At 37.7% G+C, this 20,073-nt stretch overlaps 1 protein-coding gene across 1 annotated transcript in view; it reads left to right on the forward strand.

The window, feature by feature from the left end:
• NEK7 (NIMA related kinase 7) overlaps positions 1-19,564 on the forward strand; it is a 124,001-nt gene extending 104,437 nt beyond the window's left edge. The window contains exon 9 of the mRNA XM_007941090.2: positions 19,454-19,564. Within this exon, the coding sequence (XP_007939281.1) occupies positions 19,454-19,564 (111 nt within the window). The remainder of the gene's footprint in view (positions 1-19,453) is intronic.
• The last annotated feature ends 509 nt before the right edge of the window (positions 19,565-20,073 follow it).

Below are 20,073 nucleotides of genomic sequence, written 5' to 3' on the forward strand. Positions count from 1 at the left end.
ACATGAGACAAAGTATATGTGAACTGCTGTATGAAAAGTGAATTTACTCTGTAAATCTTCACCCAAATCCTAAAAAAAAAAAAAAAAAAAAAATTCCTAGTTTAAATAGAGAAGACACAAGAAAGGTTGAATAGAATTGAACCTAATTGGTTGCTTTTAACAGATTCTTTTAGATAGGTTTGGAAGAAAGTTCTAAAAAGTTGAGTTCAGGGTTTGCAGAGGAAAGTGAAATAAATGGAAATGAGAATGGAGAATAAAAGTGATGCTGGTTTGAGAAAATAGATTAGGGAGAAATTAAATTGAAGTCTTAAAACAATGCTTTAAACCCAGTAACAAAAATATAGAAACAACCTAAGTGCCCATCAACAGATGAATGGATAAATAAACTGTGGTACATACATACTATGATGGAATACTGTGCAATGATAAACAGTAATATTGAATCCATGAAATGTCTTATAACATGGATGAACCTGGAGGATATTATGCTGAGTTAAATAAGTCAAACACAAAAAGACAAATGTTGTATGATACCACTTTCATAAAAAGTCGAGAATAGGTTTACACACAGAAGGCAAAGTTCTTTAATGGTTACTAGGAATGGGAAGGGTAGCGAAGGGGCATCACTTACTAAATAGAAGATGTGTTAATTCCGCTGAAGGGAAAGACAATATACAGCATAGGGGAAGACAGCACAACTTGAGCAAGGTAAATGAAGGTACTGAGAGGTACAGGAGAATAAAAGACAACATGGTAAATGCTATAACCTATACAATTTTGCAACAACAGTAATAACAAACGAAAATATCTGAGTGATTACATGGGTAGATATATATGCTGTGTGTGAGTGGGAAGGTATATTGCAGTACATGCATGTGCATATAAAAGATATTTGTGGGCACATGTATATATGTGTCTTATATCCTACACATGTATTTATATAGACAACAAAGCACATAGGGGACACACTTATGAATACTTCCTTGACATACGCAGGTACCTCATGGAATTGATTTGCTGGGTTTAAGAGCTCAGGACTGTAGTCTCATGGGACAACTAGGTCAGTTGGCATAACTTAGTTCATAAAGACAGTGTTCTACATCCTAGTTTGGTGAGTAGCATATGGGGTCTTAAATTTTGTGAGTGGCCACCTAAGGTACAACTGTTGATCTCTTTCCATCTGGAGCAAAGGAGAGTGAAGAAAACCAAAAAACTCAAGGAAGAAATTGTCCTGCAGGACTAATGGCTCATTTGAGCCACAGCCTTTTGTAGCCTCAGGCCAGGAGAACTAGATGGTACCTGATTACAGACACCTACCAGAGACACAATAGAAGGTCCTGGTTGGAACAGGAGAAAAATATAGAACAAAAAACTCAAATTCCTAAAAAGGACCAGATTAACTAGACTGATAAGAGACTAGAGGAACCTCTGAGACTATTGCCCCAAGACATCATTTTAACCTGAATCTAAAGCCACTCCCAGAGGTCACCTTTTTATAGATTGGCCTATAAAATAAACAATAACACCTGTGAGGAATGTGCTCCTTTAAACAATCAACTATAGGAGATTAAAAGGTCAACATTTATGTCAAAGCAAAGATGAGAAGGCAAGGGAGGGGCAGGGAAAGCTAGATGGATGGAAGTTGGGTGCAAATAGTGCTAACATTACAGGGTTTGTACAATGTCATGGAACAAATTCTATGTGAATTGTTGAATGAAAATCTAATTTGTTGTGTAAATGTTCACCTAAAACACAACATAATATTGAAAAACAAAAAAACAGTACTTTGAGTAAAAAACATAAGCAAATATAATAGTGACCTGTCCTTGGGTTTCCAAGGCAGTATCACTACGGAAGTATATTGCCCAGTCTTCCTTCCGAGGAGTGGCTGGTGGGTTTGAACCACCAGCCTTCTGGTTAGCAGTCACATGCCTTAGGCACTACACTACCAGAGCTCTCATAAAACATTGTAATTAAAACCTTATTAATGAAGTGGACTATATTAGTGTAACAGTGTTTGTTGTTCTGAACTGATTGCTAGGGCTCATGTTTATTAGTAATTTCACTTTATTGTAAATAAGAAAAATTTTTGTAGGACACAATATTTGTGATTATCTTCTAATTACATTATTGAAAACTTAACTTTTTACTCCTTTTTATAGGTGAAGAAGCCAAAATAAAATTTTGGAATTAGAATTCATTAAGCCAGTCATCAGTCTTCACATTATTTAATGTCTTTTGCTCTTTATTAGGTTTCTGTTCATTTTATGGCTTTATATCTCTAGCCCACCTATAGAAAAGTATTTATTTTGATTAAGAATCAATTAATGGAATAACTTCTCAAATACAAAATCATTCTTTAAACTATCAACATAAAAAGTTCATATCTAATTAAAGATTTAATGGAAAATGAATGAAACATTACAAACTTTTATACCTCATAAATGGTTGTTGTTGTTGTTATGTGCCGTCGAGTCAGACTCGACTCATAGCGACCCCTCCTTGGGTTGCCAAGGCAGTATCACTACGGAAGTAGATTGCCCCATCTTCCTTCCAAGGAGTGGCTGGTGGGTTTGAACCACCAGCCTTCTGGTTAGCAGCCGAGTGCCTTGGCCACATGGTAGTAACCGTTTTTCCTACTGGCTTCTCTTTCCATTATTTTTAATCTTCCTTTCTTATTTTCTTAGTTGTACAATGTCCCCTCTTTTATTTTTTTTTTTTAAGTTAAAAAAATGGAAGGCAAGGAGGAAGGATTTTTTCCCTTCCTTTCTGGCTTTTCCGGGAATAGTTTTGTGGAGTAGCCTGACCATGTGTTCCCTGCTGCTTCACCCAAATGCATAAGCCTTTCCAGCATTTTCATTATTCTTGAGACATGATAGTCTTGAATTTGCCACAATATTTAAAATCTAGTACAAGGATTAAAAAGAGCAATACCTTTTCTGTGTTTAAGTATATATGAATAAAAAACAATAGCAATAAATTTTTAATTGAACCAATGTCAAATATTTATAGGCTTTTATAGAATATAAATATATTTACTTGGCTTTGAATAAAACTGGAATAATGTCTTTTTTTTCAACTTTTAAAATTACCATTTTCTTTTTTTAATTTTTATTACGATTTGGATGAAAGTTAACAGAGCAAATTCATTTTCCATACAGGAGTTCATACACATTTCGTCTCATGACATTGACTTCAATTTCCCACAATGCAACAGCTCCACTTCCACTTCCTCCCTGTGTCCTTCCCTCCCATGCACTCCTGCCCCCCTGAGCTATCTCCCTATGCCAACTCTGCCCTTCTGTTCTTCCATGATTGATCTCTCCAAGGAGCGAATCTCCCTGATGTAAATGTTCAGTCCATATGCCCGTCTGTTGTTTGGCTGGAAGCCACAGGAGTGAGTTCAAATCCAGACCTGAAGGGCATCTAGGGGCCATAGTCTCAGGGGTTTCACCAGGTTCTATCAGACCAGCAAACTGGTCTTGTCTTTTTTTTTTTTTATGATTTGAGTTTTGTTCCACATTGTTCTCCTACTTTATCCATGATTTCCTACACAGATCTCCCTCTGAGTGGTTGACAGTATAAAATTACCATTTTCTTTAATCCATAAGACAACTTTTAAGAAAGAAGGGCCCTGGCGTTGCTCCCTACACATAACGAGGAAATAAAGACCAGAGTAGTGTGAAGCAAGTACAAGACTGCAGGATGCCTCAAATGCACCAGTATCCTGCATCTCAGCTACCACACCACAAAACCTGGAGTAAACTCTCAGGGGTCTCTTGAGTGAGCATTTCATTATTTCTACTCTTTGACTTTTATCAATTCATCATTTTTCTCTTCTCTAATCTTATCCTCAGCCCACTATGTTTATATGAAATCTCTTTCCCCAGAGGACAGAGGCAAGATCAGACATTTGCTCAAAGCATTGCTGGCCTTGGGTAACTCAGGGACCATGTGACATTGAGAGGAAAGAATGAGGAAATAGTTTGCTGAAGAGTAGAAATTGCTTTTACATGTACATTATATAAAAACAGGGAGCTCTGATGGCATAGTACCTAAGGCATTTGACTACTAACCACAAAGCTGGTGGTTCACATCCACTAGCCACTCCTCAGAAGGAAGATTAGCAATCTCCTTCCCTGGTGATACCACCTTGGAAACCCAAGGAGGGGTCTCTATGAGTTGGATCTGACTCAATGGCAGTGAATTTGGTTTGGTTTTGGTTATGTTAAAATTACTGCATATGTTTCAAAGAATATAATCAGATGAGGTGACTTATACTAAACAAGAATGTTATACTTTATTTTAATTTTGCTAATACTTTATTTTCTAGAGGGTCTACATTAAGGAAAGGGAAATACTAAATGAAAACTTAAAATATATAGCTGTTTGTTTTTTTCCCTAATCCAACATTTATAAATAATTTTTCTTTCTTTTTAACTTCAGAGTGTGTGTAAAGAAGCTTTTTAAGAAAGTTGAGCCAGTAACAGAAAGCATAACCTTTATTTGGGGTCATAAAAGGACTGTTTTTATGTAAACAAGAGAAAAACAAGTGTCAGAAATGATTTTTGTATGCTATTAAAGTTAAACCAAGTTTATAAAACTTTTTTACTCATTTGAATATTAGCAAACTTAACCAACTATATAAATTCTATGGAATTTTTACTGGATATTAACCAAATTATTTAAATTGGTGCTAGGTGACTCTTTCTAATAATCGTCCCAAGAATACTTATATGAGAGACACGTATTATATGGCACAAATAATGTTTGAAGGTAAATCTATTTGTATATATATTTCCACAGTCCCTATAATTATGTAATCAAATGCTGAAGAGAATTTTTACTGTAAAATACAGAAAGGTATGTATAATTCTATTGTGTTGTTGTTGTTGTTATGTGCCGTCGAGTTGGCCCCGACTCATAGCAACCCCTCCTTGGGTTTCCGAGGCAGTATCACTACGGAAGTAGGATTGCCCAACCTTCCTTCCAAGGAGTGGCTGGTGGGTTTGAACCGCCAGCCTTCTGGTTAGCAGTCAAGTGCTTTAGCCTCTATGCTACCAGAGCTCCTATAATGCTATTATATATAATATATAACTGTACCATTATTTATTCATATCCACTTAGCATCGAGTATTATTTCAAACTATTAATAACGTTTGATTTTGCTTTCTAAAAGTGGTTTTAGTAAGGTTAATATCCCCATCATTTATAGCTTCTATTGACCACCTCTGTTGCCTTACAAGATTATATATCTTTAACCTTTGAATGTTCCATTTTAAAAATATATTTAAGCAGCCCTTTGTTCACCTATGCTTCTGAAGTGACACTGGATTTGCTCCTTAAAGACATGAATCCAAGATAGTGCTGCATATTTCACATAGTCTATGGGAACTTTTCTGGAAGTCTTCCACAATTTTCAAAAGACTGTGAATGATCTTCAGTTTTGAAATATAGTTATTACATTACCTTATATCTGTGTAAGATTACTTTTTTCCCCTCTCCCTCTGCCCCCAAGTCAATCACTAGTGATGCATTGGTATACAAGTTGAATACACCTAATCAATTTGTATAAATAGCTAAAGCTCTGAAATATAGTGTAGTTTAATGTATTAGACCCACTTTGGGGCACTAAAATGTGTCCTTGGGTAGATGGAAATTGGGTATATCTGGGAGGCTGATATAACATAATTGGTCTCAGAGGTGTTAAGATGGGTGTGAAAAAGAAACTGTACCAACAGCACCAGTCTTTATTTTTCTATTGAGACTTGTGTTAGTGACCTAAAGCTGTAATGCACAAAGAGCCCTATTGTTATTACCTGTACGTGACTGAACTAGAAACATAATTGGGTTATCGCCCTGACAACAATGACTGTTAACACTCTCTTCCTTTTAATATTTCTGGTATCAACCTATTTGCTGATATTTCTTTCAAAATATATTAGTATTTTCTCCTAGTTGTTAAAAACATTCATTTCCATATGTTTTTAGGATTTCATAATCCTTTAAAAATAGGGAGCATCATTTCATTTTTACTTTGTATGCTTTTCTCATTTAAGTGTCTCTGTGTTGCTTTCTAAATTTCTCTTAAATGTCTGAATTAAAGGTTTTTCTTCTCTTATTTTTGTAAAATTTTTGCATATTGAGATCTTCATTTTTACCTTATTTTTTACAAATGTGTGAAGTAATATAAACTAAGTATATTTTTTGAGAAGACATAAGCCATGAAATGCTTTTTAATTTCTATTTATTTTTTTAATATTGCAATATCCATTGATTTTGTAATTGGCTCTATAATTAAAGTAGTAAAGGGAAAGCTACTGAACTTAATTCAGATATTTCAGATATAAAACTTTTTTTGAATGAGTGCTTGCCTAATGTTACCGAGGCTTGACTTACAGGAATATACATATATAAAATTCTTAATGTCATTATATGAGTGTATTTTTTCATTGAGCATGGTTAGTAACCTGGTATTTAGAAGCATCACGAAGTCTTGAATAAATAATGCTGAAGAGTTTTAAAGAAACTTCCATTTTCTCCAAAGGTCCTCAATATATGAGTCAGATTAGAAGTAGCATTGACATTATTACTGTAATCATTAGTTTTAAAATTTTTTAGTCATTATTTGTGTCTCTATGGAATTGACTTGGTGGCACACAACAACATCTCTCACAGAGAAGGTAGGCCTATATCTCATCTTGTGTTTTGCAGAGCCCTAGAGAAAACTTTTAAGATTGTTACTTGATCAGAGTTGGTTTGTGAAATCCATTAACTTGTAGAAACCAGATGAACCAGTGTTAGAATTAACCTTCCTTTGAGAATCATTAAACCACTCTCCTTGCCTATCTGGAAGACCTACCTTTGTGCAGAGGTGGCCATGGAGGAACCAGCAGACAAAGTTAAGATTTTCCTTGTGCAGTATAACATAGTAGTGAAAAACCCTGGCTCTAGAGCTACATATACTGCTTCATTTCAAACCTAGGTTCTGCCCCTTACAGTCTTTTTTTTTTTTTCAAATTGTGATTTGGGTGAAAGTTTACAGAGCAAATTCACTTTCCACACAGCAGTTCACATACACTTTGTCTCATGACATTGACCACAATTCACCACAATGCAACAGCTCCCCTCCCACTTCCTCTCGACAGTCACGTTTCCCTGTGTTCATCCCTCCATGCACTCCTGCCCCCTGAACTGTCTCCCTGTGCATAAACAGCCCTTCTTTCTCCCATGATTGTTCTCTCCAAGGAGTGTATCTACCTCAGGTAAATAAATGTTCAACTCCTATGTCTGTCTTGTTTGTCTGGAAGCACAGGTGTGGGTTCAATTCCAGACCTGAAGGGCAGCTAGGGCCCAGTCTCAGTGGTTCTTCCAGGCTCTATCAGACCAGCAAACCTGCCTCCCCCCTTCTTTTTCCCCCAATGATTTTGAGTTTTGTTCCACATTTTTCTCCTCCTCTATCCAGGATCTCCTACATAGATCCCTCTCCGAGTGGTTGACAGTGGTAGCCAGACACCATCTAGTTCTTCTGGTCTCATAGGCTGTAGATCTCATGGTGTACCAGTTGCTAGGACTAACTCTTTCTATTGAATCTTTGGTTTTCTTCATTCTTTGCTCTGGAAGAGGAGAGACCCATCATTGCATCTAGATGGCTGCTTGCAAGCTTTTAAGATCCCAGTCACTACTCGCCAAAGTAGGCGGTGGAACAATATTTTGTGTAGTATGTTATGCCAATTGAGCTTGATATCCCCTGCGACTATGGTCCCGAGCCCACAGGTTCAACTGCTCACTCTCTCTGGGTAGCTGGCTATGACCAAGAGATGACTACAACCTTGTCCCTTGTCAGCTCCACTATATACCTGGGAATTCTTACAGATCATACAAATACACTTGCAGAACCATTGTTTGTCAACCCTTGTCTTGGTTGGGTACTCTCCCTGCTACATTGACATACATACTAGTTCAGCCTGTTCACCCATCTATCCACCCGTATACCTGTGTTTGCCTTCACTGACAACACAGTATTGTATGTTCAAAAGGGTTCATCTTTGTTGTCTGTACCTCCCATGTACCTCTCTTTCTGTCTTCCTCTTCCTCAATGCCACCATGTTGATCACTCACATTTGGTACATTGCCCTTCTCTTCACCCAAATCAGTACTTACCTCTACCTATCTAACAGTGTTCCCTCCCCTTTCCTCCCACCCCTGGTAACCAACAAAGAAAATTTCCTTCCATAGATAAACCTTTTCTTGACTTTTACAATAACAGACTAATACAATAATGTCCTTTTGTGATTGACTTATTTCACTCAGCATAATGTCCTCCAAGTTCATCCATGTTATGCAGTGTTTTGCAGATTTTATATTATTCTTTAGCATTGCACAGTATTCCATTGTGTGTATGTACCATAGTTTGGTTATCCATTCCTCAGTTGATGGACACCTAGGTTGTTTCCATCTTTTGGCTATTGTAAATAATGCTGCGATGAACATGGGCGTGCATATATCTGTTCTTGTCATGGCTCTCACTTCTTTAGGATATATACCTAGTAATGGAATGGCTGGGTCAAATGGTATTTCTAATTCCAACTTTTGAAGGAATGGCCATACTGCTTTCCACAGTGGTTGTACCATTTGACAGTCCCACCAGCAGTGTATGAGAATCCCAATCTCTCCACATCCTCACCAGCATTTGTTGTTTCCTGTCTTGTTGAACTTTGCTACTAGTGCTGGAGTAAGATGGTATCTCATTGTTGTTTTGATTTGCATCTCTCTAATGGCTAATGACCTTGAGCATTTCTCCGTATGTTTGTTGGCCACCTGAATATATTTCTTGGTGAAGTGTCTATTCATGTCTTCTGCCCATTTTTTAATTGGATTGTTTGTCTTTTTTGTTATTGAGGTGTTGGAGTTTCCTATAAATTCTAGAGATAAGTCCCTTGTCAGATAGGTCATTGCCAAATAATTTTTCCCAATGTGTAGGTTCTCTTTTGACTCTTTTGGAGAAGTCTTTGGAAGCACATAAAAATTTAATTTTTGGAAGGTCCCATTCATCTTGTTTCTCTTCTGCTGTTTGTGCATTTTGAGTTATGCTTGATAGTCTATTTATGCCATATAATAGGGCCCCTAAATTTGCCCCTAGTTTTTCCTTGAGAAACTCTATAGTTTTAGGTTTCACATTTAAGTCTTTGATCCATCTGGAGTTCGCTTTTGTGTATGGTGTGAGGTACAGATCTTGTTTCATTTTTCTGCAAATGAATATCCTGTTTTGCCAACACTATTTATTAAACAAACATGCTCTTCCCATTTAATGGATTTCGGCCGTTTGTCAAAGATCAGCTGACATAGGTTGATGGATCTATTTCTGGGTTCTCAATTTTATTCCATTGGTCTGTGTCTGTCATTATACCAATACCAGGCACGCTTACTGTCTTTATGACCTTGGGAAAAGTCACTCTTACAGTGTATGTGATGATAGTACCTACCCCCATGGAGTTGTTAAGAAGAGTAATACATTAATTATATCATGTAAAACTGCATGGAATGGTGCTTATTTCATAGTAAGACTCAGGAAATACTAATTTTAGGAAATAATTTTTTAACTGTTCTGGCACTGGAAATAGCTTTTGGTTGAAGCCCTAGTTATCTATCTGAAAATGTATCAAAAGACTTATTTCCATTTGTCTACCAGAGTCTTAGAAGAACTAACTAATGAATTCGTGAAGCATTTAAGTGTAAGTAACACGGCCTCTAAATGTGTCCAGCAACTTAAAAAAATTTTCATTACCCTCAGGTAAGGAAATGAGTCAACTGAATATGTTGTTCTGGTTACCTAGTGCTACTCTGACAGGAATATACCACAAATGGGATGGCCTTAACAAACAGGAGTTTATTCTCTTATAGTTTGGAGGCTTTAAGTCCAAGTTCAAAGTGCCAGGCTCTAGGGGCTGGGAAAAAGCTTCTCAGCCTTGGGGTCCTGCTCTGCCTCCTCCTCCTGGCCCACTGGAGCTGGAGGCGTTTCTTCATTCAGACAGCTGCTGGCTGCTGAGGCTGAGAAGCCCAAGGTTGGCGAGTAGAAAGGCACAGTCCTGATGTTACCAAACCACATGGCAGGCCATTCATTCAAGTTCACTGTAAATCCCAAGGTCAGCAGAGCATGCCAGGCTGCTGAGCAACAACATGGCTACATGCAGGGTCCAAGCATGCCATAAGTTAGAGACCATTCCTAAGGCTTCTCCTTATATGCAGGAAGCAGACCGCATCCTAAAGGCAGCTACTAAGCTGCTTGTGGTAGATCCCACCATGGAGCTGATTGGTAGTCTCATCATGGGGCATAACTACCACCAGCTGCCCAGCCACTCAACCAGGCTCAGCCAATTTGACACACAAACATAACTACAACATGCGTGTACTTATTTACCACTTGGAGAATGTCAGGAAAAGGCAAGGGTTTTTCTTTTCATCTAATTAATGAATTTAAAACCCATTACACTGTCTCTTAATGCTACTCCTACTTTATAATATATAGGTGACAATTTTATCCTCCTGTCATAATGACAAGGACACAAATAATCATCCCTAAATGTGATAGTGTCATCTAAAAGCGATACTCTATTTTTTGTATACATTTAGAGAAGGGATGAGTTGTGAACTTAAATTATTACCTAGTCTGATAAGCAACTGTAGCTTCCTATTCTGCAAGGATCCATATGAATTACATTTTTCAACCAAATTATTAAAGGTGTAAAACTTAGCCTGCAGCTGTTCCTACCATAAAGTCAGTTATTTACAGTGATTTTTTTTCCTTTGCTCGACCAAAAGACTACTGATAATGTTTTGTTTTTCCCCCACTAGACTGACAGGTCTATTTAGGTGTGTCTTTAGAACCACCAGTAGTTATTTATATCAAGGACTAATACATTAAATTAAGAATTCAGGCCTATATAAATTCCTTTCATGTAATTTTCAATCCACTCCTTTTTCAAAAAGCATCTAAGATTATTTACAACAAAAGACTTGACTTACAGGTTATTAAAATAGAAATAGAAGTACAAATTCAAAACCAGGGATAGAAGGAAATATAAATATACCTATCTTAAGGAGCTCTGGTAGCGTAGTGGCTAAGGCACTTGACTGCTAACCAGAAGGCTGGCAGTTCAAACCCACCAGCCACTCCTCGGAAAGAAGGTTGGGCATTCCTACTTCCGTAGTGATACTGCCTCGGAAACCCAAGGAGGGGGTCGCTATGAGTCAGGGCCGACTCAATGGCAAACAACAACAATGGCCAGCAGAGTTGCTGCAGTTGAACATTATTTGGTTCTTGCTTCCTTTCTGTGTTGGCATAAAGGGAAATATAGTAAGGAAATTGTTTCTGTCTTTATGGAGGAAATACCAATTTGGGGAAGAAAAATTCCTTACCCCTCTCCCAGTAAATTCAGGAAGAAATAGCTCACATCAGGATCTGTGAGTCATATACCAGACAGTGGCTTCTACAGCAACTTTATAGCAAATATGTAAGTGATGTTTGATAAAAGCCAAAAGTAAACATAACACACCTTTTGGAAAGGTGATTTAGTAATGGGATAAATTAATGTGATTCAAAGATATTACCTTCTGGTGATCTAATTTGATTAAAGGGTAGAATTTAGATTATCCAAAGAAGTAAAGATGAATTCTATCCCTCACAGGGTGCTCCCTAAACTTTAATTCTCTTAGTAAAAGTTTGCTTGGAGCCACATGGCACAAAGTTCAAGGCTATTGCAGTGTAGTAAATTAATTACATAGTGTGGCTTTTCTAGCCATAAGTCTTTGTAAACTCAGTGGTGAAATTTGCCATGAGCCACTGAGTAGCTCCTGATTGTTAAAGTTATCCACCTGGGATATTTCTGTTGCGAGTGGCAGGAAGCAATCTTCTGGGAAGTTCTTGCTCTCAGATGTGTAGAATCCTGATGTTGGGACTGGTTAGTTTGGCCACAATGCCAGGCTCAAAAGGAGCCCTCCTACAGGCAGAAGGAGTCTTTCTGACTGCTGGCTGAGAAAAACATGCTGCTGAGATGTGATCCTGGGAGACATGAGAGACACACGCTGCTGAGAGAAACATGAGAGACACGCATTGCTGAGAGAGTGATGTCCTACTGAGACTGCTGGCTGCTGAGTGAGGCAGCCGGCTGCAAGAGACTGAGTACATTTCTGAACTTGAATTGTAGTCTGGTGCTTCCCTAATAAACCCCATAATCTGTAAGTTCTGTGTGGCCACTGCAGCAAATTATTGAACCCAGCAGAGAGGTGGGGGGTGCAGCAGGAGGAACGGTTGGTCTCAGGGTTGGTGAAACGGCTGGAGGGAGGCAGCATGTCTGGCTTCAGAGGGATAGGCCAGAGGAGGTCAGAAGATGCAGCCTCCTTGCCCCTTTAGCAGCTATATACTCTTTGACAGAATCCTAGAATGATGGCATTCTGTTCTGCTGGTTTACTTAAGAAGAGGAAAAAAAAAAAACCAGATCATGTTGACACCGTTAATAAAAGTGGAGGCATCTGACCACTCTTTAACCAAATGAAAGACCCCAGTATCTGAGTGGAATACGGTACCTGGAAATGTTGCTTTCTACATTGTTATAATCACTTTATAACTCAAATTTCCTTTTAATTCCAAGTAATTTATATCTCTTGATTGGAAGTCAAATAATATCTTAAACCAAGTCTCATCCTGTTATAGTGGTAAAGGCAACATAAATTGGAATATGTTTATAATCATGAATTACCCCTGCCCTTAAGCAAGGCCTATTAATACCTGAGTATTTAAGAGAACCATAGAACTCAAAATTATGCTCTGTATAGATTAACAGCTTTTCATTTGAGCTGTCTGCTTTATCTTCATAATATAGATATGAGTAAAGCATAAAAATTATGTAGCATAGATACTACCATTAGCTACATATGGATCCAGAATTGAACCCACAATTCAGCCATGCTATTTCTACCCAAACCTTAATGTCTATTTAAAATGCAGTATCTTCAAACTCAAATCTTCCCTCTTGCTCTCTCAAAGCTACTCCTACCTCTGCTTAGGGCAACAGTTTCCTTTCAGATTCCTGCATGAAAACTTACTAGGAACAGTATTTCTTACCTGGAATCTTAGAGGAACTTGAGTATTCTATTGATGTTGCACTCTTTTTCCTCCATTTTACCAAGAAGATATGTACTGAAGCAAGTTCTAATGATCTCACTCTCCCTGTTAAATACTGATTTCCTGTAGCTTGTTGTTGTTGTTATGTGCAGTCAAGTCGGATCCGACTCATAGCGACCCCTCCTTGGGTGTCTGAGGCGGTATCACTACAGAAGTAAATTGCCCAACCTTCCTTCCAAGGAGTGGCTGGTGGGTTTGAACCATCAGCCGTCTGGTTAGCAGTCAAGTGCCTTAGGCACTACACTACCAGAGCCTGTCTGGGGAAAAAAAGAGCTGGCAGTGCAGTGGTTAAAGCATTATGCTGCTAACCAAAAGGTTGGTGGTTCAAACCCATCAGCTGCTCCATGGGAGACACATGAGGCAGTCTGCTTCCCTAAAAATGAATAGCCATGGAAACCCTATGGGGCAATTCTACTCTGTCCTAAAAAGAATCACTATGAGGCAAAATCAACTCAAGGGAAGTAGGGTGGTGTTTTTTTTTTTGTTTTTTTTTTTTTAATCTGAAGAGACTCTAAGTTCCTAAAGTCTTGCTTTTATTTGGCTTCAGCTTATCTTCAACTCTTAGTCCCAGATCATTCAAATGTACTTGTCATTGCTTTCACATATCTTCTGCTCTTTGACCCAGCACCTCTGTTCATTCTTTTACAAACTCTGCTTAGAATATTCCTTTTATATATTAAAATCCTGTCCATGTTTCAGACTCAGCTCAAATGTCATTTCACAAAACCTTCTTTTTCTCCCTGAGCCCAAAGTTACACATTCTTTCACTCATTCAGTGATCCAGTGAGCACTTTCCATCCATCCACTGTAAACATTCCACATCTTGCAATTCAATAGGACAACATAGACATTAAAGAAAGTACAATAAAGTGTAATAGGACTTTAATAAAAATATGTAGAGACCATACCAAGTATAAAGTTCTACATAGGAGTAAGGTATTTAGGAAAGATACTGGAGAAGAGATGTGCAGTGAAACGAATAAGTAACAATTAGGCAAAAGAGTATAAGGATGGAGGGAAGCATTATAAGCAGAAGAACAGCATAAACAAAGATGTGGGGGCATAAAACAGCTTAGTGAGCACAGAACTGCAATTGCCTCACTTAGAGCTTAGAGTGGGACTGGCGGTAAGGGGAATTTGGGCCTAAATATGAGGCTGCAAAGGAAAGCAATAGAGATTTAGAAGTCCATTAAAAAAAATTTTTTTACAGGCATTAGAGTTTAATAAGGAGTCATTTTAATACTTAAAATTGAAGCATAGGTCACTTGGTGCTTAGGCAGTGCTGGAGAGGTTAGAAGAAAACTAGAGGCAAAGTGATCAATTGGAAGACTATTACAAGATTATAGCAGTGGCGATGGTGTGGCAAGAGCAAATGCAAGACTTGTTAATGGTTTGGAAACAATAGGATTTCGTTGCCGATTGTTAGGCAAGTGGAGAGGAAGTATGGTGAAGTAACTGGTACAAATCACAGATATCTGACATGAGAGCTGGAGGTGCTGTCCAAAATTAGAAGGACCGGTTTGGGGAGAAAAAAAGATTAAACCTCAGTTTTAAACATGTTTAATTTGAGGTATTGGCAAGACTTCTGCATTGTTAATGCTCAGAAGGCAAATGAAGATATGTTAAGATTGTGTTCCTCAGCATGACATTGGCTGTTGAAGCCATTGGAGTAAATGAGGTTGCTTTAGGATGAGAAGATAGAGTGACAAGAAAAAGAGCTAAGGAAAGGAAAGAATGTTGGGGCATACCAACGTTTGAAGGGGTGCCAGAGGAAGATGATTAGCCTAAAAGGAAACTAAGAAGGAAAAGCTGGAGGAGAATAGTGCCATGGAAACCAAAGGAAGAGACTTCCAAGAAGTCATCCACTGCAGAAAGGTGGAGTAAGAGATTGACAGAAAAGAGTTATATTTAGCAAGTAGAATGTATTGCTGATCTTTGCCAAAACAATTTCAGGGAAGCACTGTTTGGAGGGAGATGAAAAAGTGATTGTAGTAAGCTTAAGTGAGTAGATTGAGGAACTTGATATAGTAGGTATAGCGTTTTTCATCCTCAAAAAGTTTAGCTGTTAGTTGCCATTGAAGTGGCCCCACCTTGTAGATACCCTCTGTATAGTTAGCCCTCCATATGCACACATCCAAAGATTCAACAAACCTTCAACCAAAAATATCCAAGGAAAAAAATGGCTCCTAAAAAGCAATTCAGTATCAGAGCAATCCTTTAAAGGCTAAGAGTGAGCATAAAGTGCTATTTACTTAGCATTTTCATTATATTGGGTATCATAAGTAATCTAGAGATGATTTAAAATATACGGGAGTATATGCAAATACCACACCATTTTACATAAAGGACTTGAGCATCTATGGATTTTGGTGTCTGCAAAGGGTCCTAAAACCAGCCCCCCACCCCATACCAAGGGCTGACTGTACTGAGGGACAACCATACAACAGAACAAGATATCGCTAACCCCGGGCCGTTCTCATGACTGTTAGTGTGTTTGAGTCCGTTGTTGTGGTTGTTGTGTCAGTCCTCAGTGAGGGTTCCCCTCATTTTTGCTGACCCTCTACTAAACGTGATTTCTTTCTGTTTGTCTCTACTGACTCTAAGAAAATAAATTAGATAAGGCATTAGTTAAGTGGGGTTCTATACATTTTTTGGTTTGTTTCTTTTTAATATGAGAGAGACTTTGTAGTATTTAAGATTATAGTGAAGGAATGAGCAAATGAGAGGGAGAGTGAAAATACAGAAGAGGAATAACAGAGTCATCATTCATTTGTTAAATATCTGTTGGTAGCTAACTATGTTCCAGACACTGGATGTGAAATTACTCAGGTTGCTGAAGAGATTCCAGTGATGGAATTGAGAGTAGAAGACGAAAAACAAAAGAGATACATATACGTTCTCCTGAGACCAGACAAATGGAAATGAGAAAGACATAGGTCGTCTTTCACAGTGTTGGGGCAGGATATTGAGGAAGCTGAAGCCAAATAGAACAGCCACAACTTGTCTGTCAGGTTTTTGTACTATGGTGGCTTATATATTGCAGTGATAACAAGTTGTTTAGGGAAAAACTATGACAGATAATTTTATTCATTAATATGGTGAGGTGTGCATTTTCTGGAGCTCTGGTGGCACAGTTCCTGAGGCATTTGACTGCTAACCAAAAGGTTGGTGGTTCAAACCCACTGGCCACTCCATGAAAGGAGGACTGGGCAATCTATTTCCATAAAGATTTACCTCCTTGGAAACCCATGGGGGGGGGTCACTATGAGTCAAAATCTACTTGATGGCAGTGAGGTTTTTTTGTGTGTGTGGTTTTTTTTTTTTTTTTTTGGTTTATACATTTTCTGTATTTCACATATCTGATTTAATAATTCCCTCTGTTAATAATTCCTCTGGGAAAGAAAAATACAACAAAATAAATTTAATATCGAGTGGAGAGTGAACCACATGAATGGGGAGAAGAGAAAAGGAAACACAGGAAAAGTGAGGTTTCTAGACTAACTTGAAGAATGTGGCAGTTTTGTTCAATTAAACAGTTGTAATTGCCTCTACTTGTATTTTGGATAAACTGTAATGAATTTTTATACAGCAGTTATCTTTTCCTGTTATTCTGTCTGCTGGAATTACCACTTTTGCTCCTAAACAAAGCATATGACAGCTAACCTCTTGGAGGGGGATCTACGTAGGAGATCCTACATAGAGTGGAAGAACAATGTGGAACAAAATTCAAAATCATAAAACAAAAAAAAAGGGATCAGATTTGCTGGTCTAATAGAGCCTGGTAGAACCCCTGAGATTATGGCCCCTAGCAGCCCTTCAGTCTGGAATTGAACCCGTTCTTGTGGCTTCCAGCCAAACAAAAGACAGGCATATGAGCTGAACATTTACATTAGGTAGATACATACACTCCTTGGAGAGATCATTCATGGGAGAATAGAAAGACTGTGTATATGTACAAGGAGACAGCTTGGGGGAGCAATAGTGCATGGGCAGGAAGGACATAAGGAAGAGGTGGCTATGAAGAGGAAGTGGGAGAAGAGCTGATGCATTGTAGGGGATTACAGTCAATGTCATGAGATAAAGTATATGTGCACTGCTATATGGAAGATGAATTTGCTCTGTAAACTTTCACCCAAATCACAATAAAATTTAAGTATGTGTGTGTGTATGAGACAGCTAGATGACCTGTTAGAACACAATGTCTTTTTAAATACACATATCACTCTAAATGCTTTTCCTGCTGTTTTTTCTATTATATATGAAAAATGTTTTGTTATTTTCATTTTTATTGGCAAAATGCCAACCTTATTGATTTTTAATGCTATTGTCTGCTCTTTTGCAAGAAATATGAAATCTTCAGGCCCCCTGAGTGTGTTTAATACTATCATCCAACATAGTTGAATCTCTGAATATGAAGAAATGAGATGATTAAGCTTTGTGCTAGAATCATATACAGGCATACCTCATTTGGTTGTGCTTCACTTTATTGCACTTTGCAGATACTGGGGTTTTGTTTGTTTATTTGTTTGTTTGTTACAAATTCAACGTTTGTGGCAACCCTGTGTAGAGCAAAATCTATCAGCACCATTTTTCCAACAGCATGTGCTCACTTTGTGTCACTGTATTACATTTTGATAATCAGTATTTCAAACCTTTCCAAAATGCTCTTGCACACTTAATAGACTACAGTATTGTGTAAACATAACTTTTACATACATTGGGAAAGCAGAAAATTCGTGTGACTGTTTATTGTGACTTTATTGCAGTGATCTGGAACCAAATCCACAATATCTTCGAGGTATACCTGTAATTTAAGGACTTAGTGCTAGAGGAGCCCTTATAAATCATCTAATCCGACCCCCCCACACACACACACACCTAGTAGAGAAATAAAGTTCCTGCGACAATAACTTTCTTCAGTGTACGGGACTGTAAAGTGCCTTCAGAAGGCTGGTTTCCACATACTATACTGTCTCTGGTGCCTAAGGCATTTGACTGCTAACCAGAAGGCTGGCAGTTCAAATCCACCAGCCACTCCTCGGAAGGAAGGTTGGGTGATCTGCTTGGGTAGTGAGTGATACCGCCTCAGAAACCCAAGGAGGAGTTGCTATGAGTCAGATCTGACTCGATGGCAGTGTGTCGTTGTTTGTTTGTATACTGTCTCCTCATCAAACCTTGTCTGGTAAGCTCCTTTTTCACACGTTTCACACGTTGTCTTCAAGAATGACTTTTGTCCCTTAGCCTTCCCCACAGCACTACTACCAGATCCAGACCTTATATTTTATTACCACTCCTATTTCTTCTAGTTGAAACCTATTTTCTGGGAGATGTTGAGGACTATGAAAAGATTATGATAACTTGGTAATACGCTAATTGCTAACTATACTGGCCAGAGTTAATGCGAGTTTGCAAAATATCTTCATTATTGCTAAAGACAGACTTACATTGCCCATCCTTTTCATCTGGGTTATTGTCTATGAAAAACATACGCACTATTATGAAGACACATAGTTTCAGAAACTGATGGCAGTTAGCATTGAGAATGAAATCCTGTATTTTTCTCCTCAGTGGTTCTAAAACTATCAGATGGGATAGGTATGTTCTTAATTTATTGAGGTGAGCCATTTTTCTGTGACATAAATGAGTAAGTCTCCGCTCTCTCATCTGTAAAGCAAAGACATTAATACTACCTCACACAGTTGAGGATTTGAGTAATATTTTCAGCTCACTTAGTTTGTAATTCTTTTTAGTTTAGAGAGGGATGCTTTTTCTCTAAAATGGTTTCTTTTGTGTGTATTTATATAAAATGGTTCATGATAAGTATTTATGATAGTAATCTAACCTAATTGCCCTATCTAAATTTAAATAAACAGTACAGTAAAGTAATTATGGAAATTTCAACCCAAATCAAGGTTATTGTACTAAATTGTAGGTCAAATAAATGTGTGTATATCTATAGTCACTTGGAGCCTTATAGTTAAAAGCCCATTGTCTTTAGTGACTAGTATCTTCTGACTAAACTTCTCTGAAAAATATTAGAGTCCATTGAAAGCCTCTATGAAAAATATTCTTGCTTGATATTCATATTCTCCAATGGCTAGACTTCTTAGAAATTTTAACTAATTGTAAAGTCATATTTCTAGTCAAATAAATATTTAGGGAGAAAACATACTTTCCTAGTAAATCTATAGGTATTCACATTGAAAAAATAATAATAACTAACAAATAGTTTTTTTTTAAGCATGTGGTGTTGTTTTTCTTTCTTTGCAGTTACGACAGCTAGTTAATATATGTATCAGCCCGGATCCCGAGAAACGACCAGACATCACTTACGTTTCTGACGTAGCAAAGAGGATGCACGCACGCACCACAAGCAGCTAAACGTGGAAGATCATAAAGAATGTAACCAAAATAATTTAAAGTATTTTTGTGCAAATCATACCTCCTATTTTTGTCTGGGTGTTAAGATTATTATTTCAGAGCTAATGTGCTTTGAATCCTTAACCAGTTTTCATATAAGCTTCATTTTGTACCAGTTTAAGTAACCTTCTTACTAACCCCAAATGACTTTGGAATAATCAAATTGCATGTTAGGAGAGTAAATTAAATGTGATGGTTTTTAATGAGTAAAGGTTTTTAGAATTACTTAATTTTTCTGCAGATAAAATTGTGCTCACATGGACTCTTGGTGCCAAATATTGAAGGTGCAGCTTGGCACACATCAGAATACATTCACAACCTGAGGAAAAGTATCTGAACGTGTGGTTTGTTTGCCTTTTTGTCATTTGTGGACATGTGAGGTGAACACAATTGTGAACTTTTTTGATGATTGTATTCTTAAAAGTTTGAAGTATGTGTTTTAGTTTTTAGAATTGTAGTTTTCAAATATA

Source organism: Orycteropus afer, unplaced genomic scaffold (genome assembly GCF_000298275.1).
Source record: "Orycteropus afer afer isolate SDZICR_OR568_19922 unplaced genomic scaffold, OryAfe1.0 scaffold00075, whole genome shotgun sequence".
Lineage (NCBI taxonomy): Eukaryota > Metazoa > Chordata > Mammalia > Tubulidentata > Orycteropodidae > Orycteropus > Orycteropus afer.